The sequence below is a fragment of the Quercus robur genome, chromosome 2 (assembly GCF_932294415.1).
Source record: "Quercus robur chromosome 2, dhQueRobu3.1, whole genome shotgun sequence".
In the NCBI taxonomy this organism is placed as follows: Eukaryota; Viridiplantae; Streptophyta; class Magnoliopsida; order Fagales; family Fagaceae; genus Quercus; species Quercus robur.
Genome location: NC_065535.1, coordinates 61,860,983 through 61,878,409, shown reverse-complemented (window position 1 = coordinate 61,878,409; position 17,427 = coordinate 61,860,983). Strand labels below are relative to the sequence as shown.

The 17,427-nt window shown below is 31.8% G+C and overlaps 1 protein-coding gene across 1 annotated transcript; it reads left to right on the top strand.

Annotated features, from left to right (window-relative positions):
• The first annotated feature begins 5,166 nt into the window (after window positions 1–5,166).
• On the top strand, window positions 5,167–16,448 carry LOC126714382 (agamous-like MADS-box protein MADS2). The gene is made up of 8 exons (XM_050414515.1): window positions 5,167–5,614; window positions 11,357–11,435; window positions 11,902–11,963; window positions 12,558–12,657; window positions 15,177–15,218; window positions 15,298–15,339; window positions 15,900–16,036; window positions 16,130–16,448. Exons 1-8 carry the CDS (start codon window positions 5,430–5,432, stop codon window positions 16,215–16,217), a joined length of 735 nt encoding a protein of 244 aa, XP_050270472.1. The 5' UTR covers window positions 5,167–5,429; the 3' UTR covers window positions 16,218–16,448.
• Window positions 16,449–17,427: the final 979 nt, after the last annotated feature.

Here is a 17,427-nt window from a genome sequence, read left to right as displayed (position 1 = left end):
CAATACGTAAAAGAAATTAATAATATCTTTAAAATCACAATTCTTTAAATTACAAAGGAATTTGACTAGGACTCTTTTTGTGACCACTAAATTATTACTCACATTTCTGATGGAATTGTATTTATATAAATGCACCTATCTTTTCCTTGTTTTGGAATAAGATTCATTCACTCCCAATAGATTTCCTGATCTGGTATTATATAAAATTTAAATAGTAAAATAGAAAAATAAAAATAGTCAAATATAAAAAAATGAGTTTTTTTTTTTTTTTTTTTTTAAAGATTAAAAAATGAGTTGACCAAACTACCCATAAACAAATTTCTTCTTCCTCTTTTTTTTATTTTTTATTTTTTTTATTTTTTTTTTATTTTAATGAGATATACACAATACAATTCTTGGCATTTGTAACGTTTATGGTTTTGGAACAAAATACAATCCTTGGCGTTTGCTTAATATATAGAGTGTGGTACGGTGGCATGGGCTGTCACTATAAGAAACGAACTATGATCCCACCTCGCACAGAATGAATGTTATATATATCATTCAAACCATGGTGGTCAAAATCTCGATTTGGATCCCACGATCCTACGATTTTACGATTCCACCTACCAAAAACAATTTGGATCTTTCAAGAATTTTTGTGATCATTCAAGATTGGTAAGATCGTACGATTTTGATGATCCCAAATGATCTTGGTTTCTTGTAATCTTCTTTAACTTGACAAGAGGCTCAATTGGACCTAAATGAAAAATAACATCCCAATAGATGAAGTTTTACTATTCTAATATAGAGAAATAGAGTGTCAATTGGATCTAAATAAAAAATAACATTCTAATAGTGATGTATGGTAATTACAAATGGATGTAATGGTGTATGGTAATTACATCAAATGGATGCAAATTTTTGGTATTTTATGAATGAATATATAATTTATGTGATTATTTAACATACCTATGTGTATTTTTTTGTTTTTTTCCTCAAATAATGTAGGATCTTAAGATCCACGATCCCACCTACCTCTCACGATCTTACGTAGAATCTCGATTTTGACAACCTTGATTCAAACAAATTTTTTTTTTTGAGGATGAATAATATTTCAATATTTGATTTCATATCAATTTGTTCAAATATTTTGACACGAAAGATATCCAAGTGATATGCAGAAGAGTATTATAGCTCAATTGGCTAGTAACTCTTAATATGTTCACGACATTTAAGATTCAAATTTCTAGCTCCCTTCCCGTTGTAACTATCATTAAATGCATTAAAAAAACAGTTGAAAATTGGCCTAATGGTACATTGGTACAACACTTCCTACAAGAGCTATTTTGGGTATGACATCAAATAAGAAGGCCTCATAGAACTATATATCCTACAGGACCTACACGAACTATTTTGGGTACGTATGACATCAAACAAGAATTATTTTTTTTACCCAGTAAAAAAGAAGAAGAATTTTGTAAACATACAATTAAGGAAAAAAGGGAGCAACAAAAAAAAAAAAAAAAAGGGCTGTTCCACAAATTATGATATTAGTATATTTGAGCAAGTGATGCTAAATTTACTAATTATTATATTTGTGGAATTACACCAATCATATTTATTGTTATGTTATTTTGTAAACATTATTAATAAAATTGGAAATAACTTTAAAATTTTTTTTTTTTTTTTGAGAAATGAAAAATGGGGTGCCTTTATGGCTATATTACACCCCTGGGCAGGGCGCCAGATGGCCTCAGACGGGGTAGCCCGATCTCGAGGGCCCGCCTGTACCATTGTGTGGGGAGTTACCCCACTAAGGATGCCCACCAACGGACTCCTGCGGGCAGCGGGATTCGAACCTAGGTGTGGTTCATGAAGCGAACGAACCTTACCCACTCAACCAAGCCCCCGTTGGCAACTTTAAATTTTTTCTTTCTTAGAAAATCTTCAACTATCAATCTTAAGAAGGAAAAAAAAAAATTCAACAATCTGATAAGACCAATATAGTCACAATTCAATAATAAAAGTTTAATTAGAGTGGGGCTGATCTTGGCAATGTAAACAAAAAAAAAGGGGGGCAGAGATTAAATTCATTAAGTGTGAAAAAAACCTCTTATTTACAACTTTCAATAAAACATGGCCACGTTTGTTCTTTTCAAATAAAATAAGAGTAATGCTAAAAATACTATAAATTTTACTTTATAAGTTCTTTACAAATTGATGTGTCATGAATTACAGAAAATAATTTACAAAGTCATTTATTATGTTTTTGAACTCTAAAAATCACATTTATTATTATGTCAATTTGTAAACTTGTGAATAATTTAAACATTTTTCATTAAAAAAATAGCGACTGATACACACAATTATTTTTGGTTATACAATAGTTATAATTAATCCTATATAGATGTCTCAGTTAAAAACACACCAAGAGATACCAATTAAGTTACTAGGCTCTTAACAACTAATATACACAATTGTAATCCCATTAAAAACCTATATAACCAATATAATCCATATGTTGAGGCATGCAAATTCATTCTCTTCTCATCCCTTTTTTGTGGCAAAGAAAATATGGATATAACAAATTAGGGTTCTATGGGACAGAGCTGCTAAGATCAGGATAATATGGCAATATTTTGCTATTTTTAGTTGAAAGAGTAATGCAAGGACCTAAAAATTTTCACAATTTATTCTTTTCAATTGCTAATATGGGTGGCTGTAATTTGAACATCATCACTTTCACATATATCTACAATTACCATTGTTTTTATTATACATCAATCATAACTGGCCACATTAAGTATCAACCATTATGGTTGGTTGATACTTAATGTGGCCAGTTATGATTGATGTATAAATCATTATATGAAGCAAAAAAAAAATGGTTGATACTTAATGTGGCCAGTTATGATTAATGTATAAATCATTATATGAAGCAAAAAAAAAAAAGTATCAACCATTATGGAAAATATCATCTCTCTAAATTTACTGTAATTAGAATTAAGGGCAAATCATTGAGAGTACCAAGTCTTAAAATTGTTCATTTTGTTAAAAGCTTTGTAATTTAATTAAGGAAAAAGTATGAATACCCTATGAGTTTTAGGAATTTTTTATATTAGAAAAAATTTTATTTTAAAGATTTTTATATTTTCTATGAAAGTAGTATTGAAATTTTTGTAAAATAATTTATTAACAATTACTCTAAATACATCAATTAATAGAACCCATTAAATGATTCAAATCCTTTTTCCTCCTCTAGTAAATTTTTTTTTTCCCCTTAAATTCTTAAAATTGCTAGTATCTCTACACTACGTACATAGGACGTAGCTACTCGTTAAAGGGCATTGCAGTCATCGGACATTGCAAAATATTTTAAGAAAATAAATACAAAAAGAGAGAAAAACAAGAATAATTGAGCACTGATGGCGATTGCAAGCCCGTAAAGACACGACACGTGGAGATCCATTTTAAGGAAGATGACGAAGTTCTGACTTCTGATAACTCTGTAACCCCGTTGAAATAATTACAAAATTTTATTACATCATAAATAATTGAGAAATTGCATACAAATTTCACAACCCCCACCACGCGCCTTTTAAGTCTCTGTACATCCTTCAATAATAATTTATTGTGAAAATATTGTAAGAGCATTCACAGTAGATGTGGCAAAAATCATGCTATTTTGTAACATCAAAGACCTACTTTATTATTTTACCACACCATTTTACAACATCCCATTTATCAGATGTTTTATCATACAATTCTATACATTAAAATAATATTTTCTACACATTAAAATAATATTTCCTACACATTAAAATAATATATACAACTCATCAAACACAATCAACAGCCACTGCAAACAACCAACAGCCACCACCACACAACAACCACGTCCTCCACAACCCAAAACACAATTCAAAACAAACCCACCACAGCCATTAATCTCTGCTATTATTGAAAAATTTTAAGGTTTTGAATGTGTTTCTTGCTCTGTTTTGGTTTGGAGGCGGAGAGAGATCTTTGATTGATCAATACCCAGCCACAACCACGGCCCCACGCCGCCACTGCACCACCACGACCCAAATCAACGACACAAACCCATTACAAAATCACCCCAAACAACCATGGCCCCACGCCGTACCCCATTACAAATCACCCCAACAATCAACGACACCAACCCAGACACGATCGCCGCCACTACACCACCACGACCCAAACAATCAACGACACAAACCCATCACAAAATCACCCCAAACAACCACGGTCCCACGCCGGACCCCATTACAAATCACCTCAACAATCAACGACACCAACCCAGGCACGATCGCCGCCACTGCACCACCACGACCCAAACAATCAACGACACAAACCCATCACAAAATCACCCCAAACAACCACAGCCCCTTACAAATCACTCCAAACAATCAACGACACCAACCCAGGCACGATCGCCGCCTTGGCCCAATTGGTCCACCCGATCGTGTTGAAAGCGAGAGCGAAGAAGAAAGCGAGCGCGATGAGCCACGGGATCGGATCTCCGAAGGCGGAGAACGCGGCGGAGAACGTCAGCGTCTTGGTGAGCATGGAGGTGCCGAGGTCGAGCAGGGCGATGGCGCCGAGAGAAACAGGGAGTGGGAGACAAAGAGACAAAGTGAGGTTTGAGGGAGAAGAGAGGAACCGGAGACTGAGAGAGAAGAGAAAAGAAAAAAATGAAGGGAGAGGAGAGAGAAAAAGAATATAAAATAATAAAAAATTTTACCACATATGTCCGTACCGTTGCAAATTTGCAACGGTACTGTAGCTATATTGTATAAATTTTGAGATTTGGCACATCTCATAAAGCATCATTTTTGTGTTTGGTGTGGTAAATGTGCCAAATATTTGACATTTGGCACATTTACCACACCTGCTGTGGGTGCTCTAAATATATCATCTCCATCTCTTTATATTCCTATCAAACAGCCCACTTGGGAGTTGTTTTTCACGCGCCATAAATGCGTGTGGGATAGATATATCAAAATTTTACAGCATAGAAAATAAAAAAAAAACATTCAAAGTAAAAAACAGCCCACTTAGAAAGTAAAAACAAAAGCCATTCAAAGTCACCAACCCTAGACTTCATTTCAGTTTATAAGAGAAGAGAACCAAATACACAAAACATTTATCTCCTATCTATATTTTTGTATCTCTCTCTCTCTCTCTCTCTCTAGGGTTTTGTTTTTCAGTATCCAACTTTTCTCTTGTATTTCACAAATTTGGTAATACTTGGGGTACAGACCTAGACAAAGAGTATCAACTGCTACCTTAGAGAAGAACAATAAAACAAGCAAAAAAGAAAAAGAGTTACAAAAAAAAAAAAAAAAGAAGCAAAAGTTTGTATATTTGGTTATATAAATAGAGAAAGGGAAAGAAGTAGTGGTTTTTTGTGGGATAATTGAGATATGGGGAGGGGAAGAGTTGAGCTGAAGAGGATAGAGAACAAGATAAACAGGCAAGTCACTTTTGCAAAGAGGAGGAATGGGATTCTGAAGAAAGCTTATGAACTTTCAGTTCTGTGTGATGCTGAAGTTGCCCTTATTATCTTCTCCAACCGTGGCAAGCTCTATGAGTTCTGTAGCACCTCTAGGTACTAGCTCAAAATTTGTGCTTTACTCTTCTTTTTTTCCCTAGCTATATATACACATGTAGCTAGGATCTCTTTTCTTCTTCTTCTTCTTCGTCTTCTTCTTCTTCTTCTTGTTTGGTTGATTTTTATTCATGGGTTTTGGATGAAATCTCATATTTAATTCTAGAAAGAAGCTTCATCACTCTCACTCTTTTAATTAATTCTATGTTTATGTTATATTGGAATGTTTGTTTCTTGAGTCTTTGACTTATGGGAGTTTCTCAACAACAACAACAACAACAAAAAAGAAAAAAAAGAAAAAAAAAAAAAAGAGAGTCTTTGACTTATGGCAGGTTGATAAGTTTTATGATTTATTTGAAGCTTGGTTTAGTTGATGATCTAATATCTTATACATCTGATTTTTACACCATAACACTTTTTTTTCTTTTTTCTTTTTCTAAAAAAGGGAAATCTTGCACCATGAGATCTGAAGCATATTTCCAGCTTTCTGTCAGTTTATAAGAAGATTCTTTGTAAAAACCCAAGTTTCAATTTTTAGAGAGAGAAATTGCTGTACTTAAATTTGTTCAAAAGCCTCAGATCAAGGACTTAAATCGGTTAAATGGCGTGGCTAGAGAATTTTTTTTTTTGGTTGTTGTTGTTATTATTTCCTTCTGAAATCTAGATTGACACATCTTTCAACCAAGCATCCATTTAAATTATCATTCAATAAGCTGAGACTTATTTAATTTCTTTTTTCTTTCTCTGAAAAGTTATGACTATATATATAGAATTGTTTACCTTGTATGTACTTTTCGGTTTCAATTTAAGTTAAAAATTAAATTATTGTTCATTTTTTTTTGCTTCATTTTCAGGAAAAGAATAAGAAATATTTCGATTTTATTATTTGGTTCAAATAGCTTAAATGTAGTACAAGAAGTATAATTTTTATTTTTATTTTTCTGTTGAAGAAATTCCTCGATAAATTTAAGCCTTAATTAATTATAATAATAAGTAATAGATTTAAGCCTTAGTAATAAGTGAATTCGAAAGGATCAAGTGTGAAATATATTTCAAATTCATATCATAAGTGATTTGTGAAAGCAACTCTCTCTCTCTCTCTCTCTCTCTCAAATCTATCATGCATTGTCGAAGTTCATATTACTATTCAAAACCCTTCATTTTTCATCCCCACTTTTCAAATGCAAAACATTTATTAAAATGATGAGATTAATATTTAAGAGTATATAGTATTTTCAGTTTGGTACGATAATGAAGCTTCTAGTTCTTTTTTGTTTTATAGTAGTCTTTCAGGATTTAAAATATTACATATGTAGGTTTTGAAATGTAGGTTTAGGACCAACATTTATTTCTTATCCCTTCGAAAGAAAAAAAGTTAGTTCTTATCCAATCTAGGGAGAAGGTTAGTTCAACCCATCGTTCATGTGGGATTTATATTTAGAGATTGATAAGGTTATAGATTAGACTTAGCTTGTAGGTATAATAGGTCTACTTCCAAAAATATCATGATTCAAGGACTTCTCATTTAAATTATAAAAATAAATAAATTCATAGACCACCTTAAGAATGAAAAATGTGCATATAGGGCATATAAGATTTGCAGAAATGTAAAATTAATCTGAATCTAAGTGGTAGTACTACCTAGAGATCCCTGCAAAAGAATATTGGGTTGATCTTTCTGTGTTATGACAGTCAGCCAAATGATTGAACCAAAAAAAAAAACAGTTTTACAGAAGAAATGGTCAAGGTGAAGGCTAAATATGACTTGGGTTTGGAGCAATGGAAATAGGACCGGCAGTTCATAATTGATTTTTTAGTAAGTTCATCATGTTATGTTTAACACACACACACACGTGTGTGTGTGTGTACGTATATGTATGTATGTGTGTTATGTTCTTAGATGGATAAAAATAATGAAATAGGTTTCATCTAGGAAACTCATCAATATCCAAACAGAATTAAGTTTACAGATGATATCTTGGAAAGTTGGAATAAGTAAGGATAGAGAAAACCAAGTTCAGGTAATGACTCCCTGGCTTTATTTAGGGTTTATATTTATAATTTTGGAGAGAGAGTTGAAAATAAGTTTTAGACCACAAAAACTTGTGCAACCAATTAATTGGGTTGAGTGAACAAGTTATGTGTATTCCAAATAAATAATTTAACAGAGTAATTCAACCATGTAATGTATTCATCACCACATCAAAACAGTAAAAGACACAATGTTGGGTGATGTAGTGGTAATGAAGAAACTCTTTAATGTAGAAAACCCATTCGAATAAATAGTTACAGTCAGTCATAAGATACAGATCTTTTGTAACCTTGGTTCTCTATGCAATTTCGACAAACACCTTGCTTGCCATCGAAAAAAAGTCAGAAATAATTAAGATTTCACAATGTTGCTCGAGTAAGAGTCAAGCCACAATCATGTGAAAAGTTTGCCTGTTTTAATGTTTTGTTTGAGCTAGACTTGATTTTTCCCAACTGCATAAGTTTTACGAACTTCATATTTTTGAATAAGTAAACAAGACACTTCTAAGCTAACTTAAATACAATAATTGCAACCATCATTAATACAAGTTTTGTCACATATATAGTACTTGCCGACATCTAAAACCTAATTAGATTATTATAGATTATGATTAAAAAAATAAAAGAACAATTGGACAGCTGAAATTTTATCTAGTAGTTGTTTACAACAATTATAATTTTGTGCACTGAAAAGAAAAAGAAAAAGAAAAAGATCAGGGCAGTTGTTCTATTTTTTTTTTTTTTTGGGTTGAATTGTACACCAAATATGTATGCTACGTACCTATAATATCACCAAATATGTATGCTACGTACCTATAACATCAACTCAACCATGTCAGACATTTTCCTTTAATATTTTAATGGTCACATCAACCATGCTACATTTTTATGTAATATTTTAATAGAAACAAAGGCACTTAATATTAGTTAACCCTAGCCGGATTCATTAACCAGGCATATAAATGTTTCGTATTTCATGTTGAAGTTTATTTGCAAAAAAAAAAAAAAAAAAAAAAAAGATGATTTATCAATGGGCACTCACATGTTGGCATTAGAAATGTAAGACGTTTGGAGGAGCATGATAGTCAAATTGTGAAGAATTATTCATAACGTTAACACTCATTGTTTTTGTGATAAGTAATTACTAATTAGCCTTTAGTTCATAGTGCCTAGTTTGTTTGTTTGTTTTTTTTTTTTTAAATAGAAATTTTACTCTAACTTAATTTAAGTATATATGTATGTGAAATTTCTTTTTAAAAACTTAAATCTTAGCTCTTATCCTTTACACCTCACAAATACTTATAATTATGGAATGACCATTATACCAAGAGTGCGCGGTGATCATAATACTTGGTCTTTATTTAATTGTTTCATTGGATTCATAAGTGGAAATTTAAAAGCATTAACGAATGCATAGATATAGAACAGTTTCTTTGATGATCAAAGGCTCTTGTAGTTATGTATTATATAGTTAAGAATTAAGAGTATCTATCAAACCGTATAGCTGATTAAGTGTTTTATAGGTCTGAACTTTAGAGAAGAAGTACATGTATGATCTTCGTGATATTGAACTTGAGTTGGGACCTTTCTCTCTTTTCAAAAGAAGAGAATTCCAAAACATAGGGTCACGTGAATTAACAATACCCCATTCACAGAACAAATGTATTTTAGTCATTTCAGAAATATAAGCTCACTGTCTCTAACCTAAAAGCTAGTACTTCTTCTAGCACACTGAACAATTTGCAGATTAAGATACACTCACAGTGTTTCCAGCTCAATAGGATGACGCTGTGAAGTTTGCAGAGTTTGCTACCTCCTACTCTTCACTCGTTCCCACACTTGATCTCAGTAGATTATCATGTTATGGCATAGAAGAAAACTCGATGTGTAGCCTTCTATACGAATCAGCATGTGAATATTGGGCTAAAAATGTTTAGGACACTAGCTAGCACACATGCTTCGTGACGCAGCAGCTTGAATCTTATAGGAGCAGCTTTAGCCTTTAGCTCATCATCAGCAGTTTCACTGGCTAATACCTCATAGTATGTGCCTTTGAAGATTCTAAGGTTGTTGGTTACTAGTTGTATGCACGTGTGTAAAAGGTTGGGACCTTCCTTCAAAGCATGTGAATTGGGTTACTCTTGTAACTAACTGCCTAATTGGCATGTGTGTAGTGAGAACAACTTGGAGGTTAGAAAGTAGAAAAATGCCGAGTTTGCAAGTTGTCACAGACTTGTTAAAATTATAAATGAAAATTCTTAGTTTACATTATATTTATAAATATAAGATTAACATTGTAAAAATATATATAATTATAAATTTGTATAATATTATACACATTTGTTTAATCTATAATATAATATTTATATTAATAGTGCAATGTAAACTTATAATTTCTATTGTAAAAAAAAAAAAAAAAGATTGCTACCCTTGTTCTCGACTATAAAGAAAATCATCCAGTATTACTACTTAAACTCTCAACTTCCTCCCTCTAATATCTCCTCTTAGAAGACCCGACCGCATTCAAAGTAATTTACTATCACACATTTCCAAGACAAAACAATTTTTTCCTGTTACCATAACAGAAACTAGATCAACTTCACATATGAATGAATTCAATGCTACCCTCAAGAAAACTACAAACCACCATGCTCATACCATACATGAAGTCCACCAACAACGAAGTGCAATTACTCATAGTCTATAGATTTTTTTCTTTGATACACTATAGAAAGTGAATGAAGTAGAACTAAGGAGGCAACAACAATAGACAACAAGAGTTACTACCACCCAGGCAGAGAATTCTCTTCGTATCAACCTTCCAAAACCCATGAAACTTGAATTTTCAAGGTTTAAGGTGGAAGTACCTGCTGCATGGGTGTAAAAGGCCCAATACTACCAACTACTATCATACTCCAGCCAATGTGAAGATTTTGATGGTCTTTTTCCACAAGGATGGGGAGGTTAGGAGTCTCTAATTTATTGAACCCATACTATAACATATAGACTTAATAGAGATGAAAAATGTTTCTTTCTTTTTGAATTTGAATCATTTTATTATGCATTCAGTAGCACATCATTTAAAATCTATAAAACCACCACATAAATAAAAAAATATAGATTTATGGATTTAAATTTAATATTGTTGTATTAACTTTTTGATTAATTTATTTATTTATTGATATAGCTAGGATAGGACTTTGACATGCACCATGCTGATTCATGCATGTCTATATCCAAAATATTTGAAGTGTTTGAGTCTGATAAAACTTCACGCCTACTCTAAAAGAATCTCTTACAAAAGCTCCAGCGCCCTAGAGAAGCAGAAACACATGCCTCTCAAAGGACCTATTACAACCCTTTAAGAAATAATAAAAGGACTAGTGACTAGTGTATCATTGCACTGTTCCACCAAGCAAGCCAGTAGTGTATTGATGACATTGATTGAAATGCCAAAATATCAATAGTCAGACTTGTATTATTTTAATAGACCAGGAACAAGTTCCGATATATAGTATTTGAGTTTTTTTTTTTTTTTTTTTTTTTTTTTTTTTTTTTTTTTTTTTCTAACGAAAAAAATTATGTTGAATTGTTGCTTATATTAGAGATTTAGAGGTGTGGTTTGAAAATTTTTTGATAACAAGATTTACTCATAATCTATGCACCCTGATTATCCTGATTGGTTAACTTTTCTATTTTTGTATTACCTAGCATGCTCAAAACACTCGAGAGGTACCAAAAATGCAGTTATGGTGCGGTTGAAGTGAACAAACCTGGCAAGGAGCTCGAGGTATAGCTTAACTGTATTACTGTATCTTTTTTGATGCATCAACTGTTTTACTGTATCTCACTACTCATTCCTGACTTTGAAGTAATCATCAGACTTTGACCATCATACTTTCACATGCATCCAATTAATTAATGTGTATAGGTATGATTGATGCGTAATTAAAATAATATCAACGATAGATTTATGTGAAAATAGTATTACTTCCATCATTAGTAAACAACTTAATTAGCTATATGTTAAACTGAGTGTGCCCGTAGGATTGTTGGATGGACTGCAACCAAGTGTTCTTTTGGTTTGTTGTCTCACTGTTAGAATGTGGCAAATATGGATGTCAATTTTTTTTTGAGTGTCTAATATATGGTATAGATTATAAAGTATAAACCAATAAATTTTGGTGTTTTGTCTAAACATTGTACTATGCCTCAGTTTGTGATTTTAATATCACTGTCATCATGTAATGTGACAGATCAGTTACCGGGAGTACTTGAAACTGAAAGCTAGGTTTGAGTCCCTACAACGAACTCAGAGGTAATTATTGTTTAGAAAAATTAAATTTGGTTAGTGTTTTTATTTAGTGCTGTTATAAAATCATTGAGATGGATGATTTCTTTGGAGAAAGGTGTAAAATGGAAAATATATATATATATATATATATATATATATTACATTTTAAACCTTAAACCCGTGTAACAAAGTAAATCTTATAGTTTCAAAAGTGACATTAAATCATGACATTAACAAAAAAAATTTAAAAAAAATAAACCTTTTAGTTTCACAATTAACAAATTAACCCTAAAGTTCTAAAAATTAAAAATTAAATCTCAAGCCATTTTAGTGGAACGGTATTGTGTTTGAAGTTTAATATAGCCTGATGGTTTACTTTGTGACTTTACAATATTTCAAGGTTAATTTGTTACTTTTTGAAATTATAATTTGATATTCTTGAAAATACAATTTTTTTTTTTCACTCCTAAATTATAGGGTTTAAAATATAACTATCCCAAAAAAAAATTATAGCTTTAGCATTAGATTAGAAATATTGTGCCATCCTTTGTTTATGAGCTCAGCTGTTCTACCACACAAGTGCATTCACTCATGAAAGGTTTCTCCTTGGTCCTTCAGAAACCTTCTTGGGGAAGATTTGGGCCCATTAAACACAAATGACCTTGAGAGGCTTGAGCGGCAATTGGACTCATCCTTGAAACAAGTCAGGTCCACTAAGGTAATTAAATTTATATTAATGCATATAAGCATGTTTCACTGCTTGACACATTTTATATTTTGTAATATGCCAAAATCGAGTAAATTTTAAAATTTTCTTCTTGGGAAATTACAATTTACCCTATGTTGTTTAGTTTTATTAATATTATTTTTTAATAAAGAGTTTTGTAATTCAATTAGTACTTTCTAATTTTTTTAACAAAAACGTGGTAATTATTGAAATATATAATAAAAAAAAAATAAAAATTAACAAAATACAAAATCTGTTATTTTAGCTGAATCTAATGATTTTATTTTAATTTAAACGACATTTTTTTTTCTTTGGTTCCTTATTTGGTAAGGAAATATATTGTTTGGGATTATATTGATACAAATTTTGCTCACACAAAAGTAATGCACAAAATAATATGTACCCGTCTGCCGTTGGTGTTGTATACAATTTTGAAAAAATAAGATGTGACAATTTGATGTGATCATTTTAATAGTGTAGATAGATTTTGTGATTTTTTATTTTAATAGCATAAATGCATAATCCTATCTTTTGTGTTGGTAAGTATACATGCGTATGTAATATATTTTAACTTTTAAGGATCTAATTGGTGTCATGTTTCACTCAAATTCTTGTTTTGAAAGTTGGTGAATTCACAAAGAACTCTTTGCTTTTTATTTCTTTCTTTCACTCCTGATTTGAGTAGATGGGTTCATGGTTATATAAATATTTATACCATGAAAATCTAATTTTAATTATATTTAAATATAACTTTCATAAGCTCCACACATATACTCCATACTCATTTAATGCATAAGGCTATTGCTCTTCATAAACTTAGTTTAATTTAAAAATTAAAAATTAAAAAAATTAAAAACAAAAAAAATTTAACTTTTAATGTCTTCCTTTAAACTCATTCTGATCATTCCTAACAATGCCTAGAATTTATAATAGGTGTCATATATTATGGATTGGTGAGTACGTATGGAATTTGATCATGACTTCATAAACTCAAGTTCAACATGTTTTCAGGCAATAGATTCTCAAGTAATGGAAAACTTGATGTCCTTATTTCTATAATGGAAAACTGATTCTTTGTCAGACCTAGTGTTGATTTGTCATGAACTTCTCTCTTTATTATATTTCCATGTGAATGCAGTATCGCCCATGTATAACGCAAACCCTGTTCTATTTTTGTCATCCATTTCTCCAACTCAATTGCTATCACTCTATAACCTACACATGCACTTGAATCTTTTAGAGGATGAATAAAAATGATAAAACAATCCAAAATCAAGTGACCTTTCACATGGTAAAAAATTCTATTGGCAATCTTCAAATGAGATACGGTAGGCAATTTTATATAACAACTAACAAGTCGAACACCAAAAAGGCTTGAGAATTACATTCAAACTCTTAAAAAAATATTGAAATTTCTCTCCATTGTCATCTTTGATAATTTAACACCACATTTCACAGGGTAATTACTAGCTAGTAATCTAACATTTCAAATTTATTAGGGCTCTCTTTAGAAAAACTTTCTTGAGAAAAATAAAAATCTCAATCTCATTCTCCATTTGCTTTACCTCAATGCCAAGATAGTAGGCCACAGTTCAATATCAAACATTTCAAATTTACGAGCCATTACTTTCTTCAAAGATACTTGGATCGTTACCTATAAGAATTAAATCATCCATAAACAAAAAACAAAAAAATGGTCAAGATATATCTCAATTTTCATGCACTTTAGAATAAAGTGTGTACATGTGGACAGCAAGTCCAAAAGACTCTTTTTTTTTTTTATAAAGATTCCTACATTATCAAATTAAAAATAAAAAACTGTCTTCCAGTGGACATATAGATGCCGATTTCACCGTATGCTGTTTGGTCAAACAACAAAGACTTTGTCTTCTTTATTTCTTTGGAAAAAAAAAGCTTATTTATTTATTATTTTTTTTATGTGATATATAAGTCATCTTTTATGTTTATATATGTATATATTGATAAAGTTTAGTTACAAAATTGGTTATAACCTAAGATTATAATCTTACTCAATATTTTTTATTGGAGGTGAACTTTAACAAATCCACGATTGGATTACATTTTCTTCTTATATTCTCCATACTTGCAAAATTTCTAGAAAATTAAAGGTCAATAATTATGTCATTAATAAATTTTTTAAATTACAAGTTTTTATAGTTTAAAATTATGCATAAAATATAAGCTTATAGAACATATAGTGAATAGTATCTGATTAGTACAAAATTTGACATGTATATTGAGAGTATAAAGAATATGTAATCTTACAGTTAGATTTTTAAAATATATTGTAATGTTAATGATATTGAATAAAACTACAACAAATTTTGTAACTAAATTTTGTCCTACATATATTATTTTACATACGTAGAAAAATTGATGGCTTTGTCTATAAAATCAAATCCTGTTATGGTTTCTAAAAAATTTAACAAGTTGAAATTCCAGTTTCATGTGGGGAGAGCTTACTCTAACTGTCTCAACCTACTTTGCAGACACAATTTATGCTGGACCAGCTTTCTGAACTCCAAAATAAGGTATGCACATACGGCATGATAATGATGGTAATTCTATTTTATTTGCTTATAATGTCAACAATCTACTGTTTAAGTACAGGAACACTTATTAGTGGAAGCAAACAGGGCTTTGACAATAAAGGTAATAATGTCTGTGCTGATTATCATTTTCATAAATAGTTGGGCGTTGTTCACTACTATGTGGAAGTACCACTCTCTGCATGGTCTGCTACTTTGCTCTTTTCATGTTCTTGTCTTTGCAGAACTTTTAGCACAAGCCAGTTGAAAGTTGACTCTTGATTACCTAAACACTAAAGCCCCTGCACATCATTTTCATTCACTGCCTTTTTTTTTCCTCACACCCTTCATGAGTATACATTCAAGTCTCAATCTTGGGCAAAAATTGCTAACTGGGTTTCTTAATATGGAGGCAAATCAATGCTCCTTTGTTTCAATTCTCTATAAAAGTTTCCATTTGATATTTCTTTGGGAAAAAATCAAAATACTGAAAGATTTAATTTTTGAGAAAACTATGGCAGTGGTATACTTAAATGGTGAGATGGCAACTACTCCTATTATCCAAGACTGATATATTTTACGTCCATTGTCTCTTTTCCTCCTACGACACAAAAATTGTCCATGGCTAATATGATTGTTATCTGTTAACCACTCACATATGTTTTCAAATTTGCTTTCTTTCAGCTGGATGAAATTAGTTCAACAAATAACCTTAGACAATCATGGGAAGGCGGTGAGCAAAGTATGTCATATGGTCCTCAGAATGCTCAATCTCAGAGGTTTTTCCAGCCTTTAGATTGCAATCCCACATTGCAAATAGGGTAAGCATCCAAACCATATTTAATTAGTTTCAATACACAAACCATTGTGACTATCTAACTTCTTGTGTCTTTAATTCCTTTTTTGGGACACAGGTATAATGCATCTGGTTCCGACCAGCAGTTAAGTGGCACAACTCATGCTCAACAAGTCAATGGGTTCATCCCTGGTTGGATGCTTTGAGCCATTTGCCAAGCACGTACGTAGCTAAATGCTTCTTGTTGGTGGCGATATCTAAATGATTTCATGAGCATTTATAGCTTATATTGTCATAAAAGCAGCAGTGACTGACTTTCATAGCACTATGGAACTTTTAGCCACATGCATTAAAGCATATAAGGAGTTTATAATTAATGTGTTGAAAACCCTTAAGGGAGATATTTATTATACTTTTAAGATAACATAAGGTTGTGATTGCACCTACCTCTTGATGATCTTCACAGTTCTTATCAAATATTCTGTGTTGAAATTGAAAATTTGAAATAACATAACATTGAAGTTGCTCAAAATTTTCTGACTTGGAAATGCTCGCTGCACTTATAGGCCTCCCCACCACTCATTCATAAAGATGCTTGCACTTTGTGATTCCAACAACTTATTTTTCCATAATTTATTTTTATGGGAAGAAATGATTTGTTTTTCTCCATAGATACTTGTCCATAGGCTGCTCAGGTCTTTCATATGCAGCTCAGTTGTCAGGATTCTTGCATATATGAGCTGATTGGATTCTCATCCCTTACACATCACCTCCAATTCTACAGAACACCTTTTGCCTTGTAGAGCACTGAAGTTCAAAAATTCTCTTTATGGGACTGTTCCTCACAAAAGTATAATGATCTGCCCATGATATCATGTGCAGATCATTAATTTTGTGGGGAACTACTAGTCCCATATTTCACTATACTGGGCTTTCACATGAACCATGGGCCATTAGGCTACTGCTTCTTAGGTTACAGCTTGAAGTGTAGATTGATTCGTCTAAAATATACTTCATGTTGGACGCTTAAGTTTGGCATTTGTTGGGCTCAATTTGCTACATGACCCCGTGATCTCATGAGCTTCTTGTCCATTTAAGCCATTATCTGAACCTCCCAATGGGCCTCCCATAAGTCATCATATCTAGATTCAATCGCCAGCCCAACCCGTCCACTGATTACCCCAACTTCAAAATGAATTCTCTATTTCTCTATGCCAGCCTTTCAAAAAAAAAAAATTTCTCCCTATTCAATTCTTTCTACTCTTCCCATTTCCACCGGAGATTGCAAACTCCAAACCATTAGCCAACCACCACCACCACCACAACCAATGCCAGTCAACCCAAATTGCAACCACTCTGTCGCCCTCGCTTGAGAGAGGGAGAAGAGAGAAGTCTAAAATCAACCAACACCAATCT

Coding starts and splice junctions, on each gene's coding strand:
- LOC126714382 (XM_050414515.1), top strand. CDS start 5,430: ATGGGGAGGGGAAGAGTTGAGCTGAAGAGGATAGAGAACAAGATAAAC. Junction 15,219..15,297: donor TTTCTGAACTCCAAAATAAG/GTATGCACATAC, acceptor GTTTAAGTACAG/GAACACTTATTAGTGGAAGC. Junction 16,037..16,129: donor AATCCCACATTGCAAATAGG/GTAAGCATCCAA, acceptor TTTGGGACACAG/GTATAATGCATCTGGTTCCG.